The sequence below is a fragment of the Haliotis rubra genome, unplaced genomic scaffold (genome assembly GCF_003918875.1).
Source record: "Haliotis rubra isolate DU_JTF1 unplaced genomic scaffold, ASM391887v1 Scf1341, whole genome shotgun sequence".
In the NCBI taxonomy this organism is placed as follows: Eukaryota; Metazoa; Mollusca; class Gastropoda; order Lepetellida; family Haliotidae; genus Haliotis; species Haliotis rubra.
The window spans coordinates 113816-119507 of record NW_025765272.1 but is presented as its reverse complement, the minus strand read 5'-3'; the positions used below and the strand labels follow the sequence as shown (position 1 = coordinate 119507).

The window sequence follows — 5692 nt, the reverse complement described above, 5'->3', positions numbered from 1 at the left end:
ATCCCAGTTGCGTAGATCGATGTTCATGCTGTTGATCACTGGATTGTCTGGTCCAGACTCGATTATTTACAGACCACCGCCATATAGCTGGAATATTGCTGAGTGCGGCGTAAAACTAAACTCACTCACTCACTACTTAATGCTGAAGGAGTCGCTGGGGGTACACGACAACCAGTTGTCAGACTTCCAGTTTTTGTGGAAGCCGCGGTGGCTGAACGGGTCAGATCGGTGACTTTGTGTGCTGCCTCAATCAGACAGTGGGGGTCGAATCCCGGATGTTACTCAACCCAGTAAAAGTATTAGAATCTGTACTTTACTAAGAACGTGTAATCCCAATGATAACACGTGTTACATATTAATGGTATAATTTGAATCTATTCATAGTAACCCAACAACGAAAGATGTTCCTTTGGAGCAAGTTGAGCATACACTCGCTACTGTAACCTCTCCTTTTGAAAAAAATAAATTTTGTTCCGCGTTGTAGTTGGTGGTTGTTACACGTGAGAAATGAATACATACTCCAATTAAGAGATGAAGTAGTGTTAGAAAGTCAGTTCTCACATGAAGGTATGTTTCGCGGTCATGTGACCGACTTCTCCATATCGTGTAAACTTAACGTCAAAAAGGATATCTAATGCCACCGGTAGCTTCGATATTAAACGTTGCAGCGAAACCTCCTCTGCTAAGTCTGCCAGTCAACGTAAACGAGTAGATAACGAAAATGGTCCACATTTCTGAGAAATCGAAAGGTCCGGTCAGTTGCTGGTCATTCTAGGCTGCTGTCTTAATACCAAGTGATGGCTGATCGAATGTCTATATGCCTTCATCCAAAGTCAAATTCAGTAGATGTATTATTGAGTGTAATACTTTCTTATCTCTATAGGACAACAGGCCCTCTTTCTTCTAGGTTGAAAATAGATGTCAAAAAGAAAATGAAAACCAAAATAATATAAACATAATGGACAAAAGGATTGTCCACACAAATGTATTGTTATTCATTGTACTTATTTATTGTTCTGTTTCCGAACAAGTTCTAAGGTTTTAGTTGGTGTACATGCGAACCGTTTGCGAAAACACACCTTACTACAACTTACTTCGCGGAAACGTTCTCGAGAAAAATAAAAAACGTGCGTTTTCGCCTTGTACGGGGATTGATGTGATTGTCAGTTCGATTCGATACGTTGATTAGGCAGCACGCCAAGAGATTAATAGGTAGTGGTACCCATTTGTCTGTTAGATTTTGTAAGATAAGCCTAGTAAAATAGAAATTTAGGAATTTAAGACATTGTAAAAGTAATCAAAGATAAATTTAAACAAATATTAGATTATGATTTAGTGGTTTCGTTTTATATCATAACTTGTACAATTCCTGCTGACCACATAACAATAGATGCAATTTATTTATTTCCATCCTAGTTCTCGTGAGACTAGAGGTGATTTTGCCTTTGTGAAAGTCCCAGTTCTCAGTTCTTGATATGTCTGATAACAAAACGTTACCTTGCACAACTCACTGCTCATGTTGGCAGTTACACCAGTCTGCAAAGCAGTTAGTGAAATGTAGTACAATAAAGCTTCTACTTGGTTTGCTCTTTCTCCTCTCTCCCTCTCTCGGATGATTTGTCTGATTTGTATTTTGGACAGCCGAATAAAACAGGTGTTTAACAAATGATCATTATTTTTGTTGTCACTTTTCGCTATTTCTTTAGGGGAGGGGGGAACAACACCCTGGTGTGGGAGTTCCACGTGTGAAGTTGAAATTCCACTGCACACGCTTGTTGATTACCTGGCTGTACTACCAGCAAGTGGTCTCCCTCGTAAGAAATAGCGGGAAGTGACAACAAAGTAATGATCGTTTGTTAAACAACTTTTTTATTAAAGTCTATTTCATCAGAGTTGGTTTGTCGATTTCATGTGACTGTGCAAAATTTGGTTTTGATGAAATTATTAGATTTTGTGGTAGTGATCAATTCATCGGTCTCAAATATAAATCAAACGGACTGTAGGATAGTTGAAGTGGCGTGTAAAGGGGTTTAACATCGCCTTCATGATTACTATACTTATATAGCGAGGTGCGTGCATGCATGTGTAAGCGTGTACTAGTGCAGACTAATGCCCGTTGTGCAGATCCCTAGACAGATCCAACCACAAGCTTTCTGCTCATCGCTCACACGTTTCACCATACATCAGAAAGATCGATGCTCATGTTGTTGATCACTGGATTGTCTGGTCCAGATTAGATTATTTACAGACCGCCGCCATATAGCTGGAATATTGCTGAGTGTGGCGTAACACTAAACTCATTCACTCATACATCAGAAAGACACAAGACATGGCAGACTGGCTGAGTTAGAAACAAGTCACCAAGCGAAACGGGGATGTTTTCCGTTGCTAACCGCTCCCATGTATATGTACTAAGATGACCAGAAGCTTATCGAACCTGACACATGCAAACCACAAAATAAGATGTATGGTCAGGAGATACAGTGTCAGTCTCAGATTCTACAGGACATAATTCGGTCTGTACACGGATGCAAACTGGGAAACTCCTCCTTGGTAAACTCCGCCGAATTCGCCTGAGTTTCCTGAAAGGTAGGTAAATACTGTCTTGGCACAGGTTCTTTATCGGAGCGATTCGGGGTTAGGAACACGAGCGGAACCTGGAAACTAAGTGTGAATGGGTTAAACGGCAGCTGAAGAAAAACAGCAGCCACTCGGATCTTTGATGTTAGAACCTTGATAAAGCCCATGGTCTAGAAGCCAGACCCCCAAAATGGTGAAAATGTGGTGCAGTTCTGGCGACAAAACGAGATGTGATTTTTCACAATCAGGAATGATTTAGCTTTGATTTAAAGCCGGTTGTCATCAGCTACCGTCTCCAACCAACAAGTCAACGCCCTTGCCAAAGGCCTCAAATTCGCTCTCACACCACCACGAATTAACTCGGACTTGTTCATCGCTAACATTGAGAAAGGCCTCCAACAACTAGCACCCGGTGGGAAGGTTGACTACCTCCGGCACCAGATCAGCAATATCCTTTACAAGGCCCAACCACAGAAGCCCAATATCACCCCATCAGAGAAACAAGCCATCAAACAATTGAAACAAGATCCGGACATCGTCATCGCCCCAGCTGACAAGGGTAAGGCCACCGTTGTTCTAGACAAAGACCATTTCAACACCATGGTAGACAACCTGCTAGATGACACCGCCACGTACAAGAAGATCAATAAGGATCCTACTACTAAGTTGAATCGTCAGCACAAGTCCACCCTAAAACTACTGCATGATAAATTTGAACTCTCTACAGATCTCTATCGCAAGCTATCAGTATCCCATCCTCAACCACCCTATGCCCGAGCAACTGTCAAGATCCATAAGAATCCTGTGAAAACCCGTCTACTAGTCTGCTCCCGTGATACAGTGTTTTACAATACTGCCCAGCACCTTACCAAAGTACTCGCTCCTTTAGGTAAATCTGCCAACTCCTTCATCAACGACTCAACAGACTTCTGCAGCAAGATCCGTGACATCTCCAATCCAGGTCCCATCATCAGCTACGATGTTGTGGACCTATTTACTAATGTACCAAGAGAAGAAGCGCTCCAAGCCTTACGCCACAGAATTGATAAACTTCAACAACCCCTCAACACCAGCCTCTCAACCGACTCCATCATCAGTCTCACCTCAACCTGCATCAACTCCACCTACTTCACCTGGGGGGACGAGATCTATGAACAAATCCATGGACTTCCCATGGGCTCCCCTTATCCCCATCCTAACCGAAATTTACATGACGGACCTGGAAGATAAAGCACTGGATACTGCACCCTTCAAACCCACATGTTGGTATCGCAAAGTGGATGACACCTTCGTCATCCTCCAACCTCAGCAAGATCCCACTCAGCTTCTCACCCATCTCAACAACCAACATCCCCGCATCAAGTTCACCATGGAAACCGAGCAGAACCAGCAACTACCTTTCCTTGACGTCCTTGTGTCCCGCACCTCCAGCAACCAACTCCAGACCACTGTATACAGAAAACCCACCCATACGGATCAGTATATCCACTACAACTCCAATCATCCACCTAAAGTTAAGACCGGCATCATCTCCACACTAACCAGAAGGGCCAAGAACATCTGCTCAACTAAACTACAAGATGAAATCGAACACCTCAAGAAAGTCTTCGTAGAACGCAACCACTTTCCATCCCAAATAGTCAACAGAACCATCGCTGCCACCCTGTCACCCCCTACCAAAAGACCCAAACAAGATTTAGCCCCCATCAAGATATCCATCCCCTACATTGGCAAACCGTCACATCAAATCAGCCGCCTCCTGAAAGATCAAGCTGGCATAGATACCACCTTCTCCGCGTCCTCCAACCTTAACAACATTCTCCATGCCAATGGAAGAAAACCCACCACCATAAAGAACAACAACCCAAAATGTGTCATCTACAAAATAAACTGTGATTGTGGGCAGAGCTACATAGGCGAAACTTCCCGACCCATCAACACCCGAGTGAAAGAACATCAGACCTCTGTTACCAATTCCGACAGCAAATCAGCCATTTCCGACCACATCAAAGCAAGCCCCAATCATCAAATAGAGTGGTCTGACATCACCATTCTCTCTAACAAACAAACAGACTTCACTAAACGCAAGCTCACCGAAGCCATCCACATCAAACGCCAAAAGCCCACCATCAACCGAGACCAAGGATACTTCATTCCATCCGCTTATGATGCACTCATCCACCAAGCCCAATCCACTGTATAAACTCACTGCTGTATAAACATGTCATTATCATTTGTACATCATTGGCTTCTACGCCTGTCCTTTGTCTACTCTCTGGCTTCATCAGCCTTCTGCCTAGCCAATTATGTTAATTATGTTGTTTTCTTTGTCACATTGTCACATCCAGTATATATACACTTCCCCCCTCTTCATGTCCCATTATGCTTGACAACGGTACAAGAATCTGTATCGAAACGTCGCACTCACGAATAAAAAGAAGTTGTTATCCATAAAGTTTGTTCTATATTGAACATATCTGTGCATGTAAACGTCAATGTACAGGAAGGTGTAGCTGCAAGAGGTTGAACCTGATGTGTACTTCGGCATGTGGATGTGGACTTGAAACATGTTCCTGTGATCTTGACAATGTTGATATTGACTAACATGTCAACTGGGAATCCACTATGACTATTAAGAACAATAAATACGAATTGATATGAAGGTAATGTTGCTTGCGTTATGATGACATGACTGTGTGTATATTTGGTAGTAAGATACCATAACGCCTTTCTGATCAGTGTGTCAAATCTTTTACAATGTATTAATGATTGCCGGTGTAAAATAAATCAAGAAAACCAAAGTCGTAATATTTCACATTGTAAACAGAACAAATGGCACACCATAATGTCACTTGCAAACCTTCCATTAGGATGTCATATTATTATCCATCAGCTTTAAGGGTTTCACGGCATGTCAGTGCAATACTGACACTTATCAAAACATATCTCCTTCTGACATCAGTTCAATTGTTGTTTCTGCCAGAATGTCAATAAACACAAATTTATATGATAGTTCAACAGTATCTTCGACATATTTAGTATTGTTGATACTTTGTAAAGCATGGAGATGAAATTCTCTTATATTTTGCTGATCTAAACCAACCTTGCTTTG

The 5692-nt window shown here is 42.2% G+C and overlaps 1 protein-coding gene across 1 annotated transcript; it reads left to right on the top strand.

Annotated features, from left to right (window-relative positions):
• The first annotated feature begins 2528 nt into the window (after positions 1 to 2528).
• Positions 2529 to 3810, top strand: LOC124267868. The gene is made up of 2 exons (XM_046702857.1): positions 2529 to 2589; positions 2867 to 3810. Exons 1-2 carry the CDS (start codon positions 2529 to 2531, stop codon positions 3808 to 3810), a joined length of 1005 nt encoding a protein of 334 aa, XP_046558813.1.
• Positions 3811 to 5692: the final 1882 nt, after the last annotated feature.

Excerpts from the sequence above, each read along its gene's own strand:
- LOC124267868 (XM_046702857.1), top strand. The coding sequence starts at position 2,529 with ATGCAAACTGGGAAACTCCTCCTTGGTAAACTCCGCCGAATTCGCCTG. Across the intron at positions 2,590-2,866 it reads TCGCCTGAGTTTCCTGAAAG|CTACCGTCTCCAACCAACAA; the intron begins GTAGGTAAATAC and ends GGTTGTCATCAG.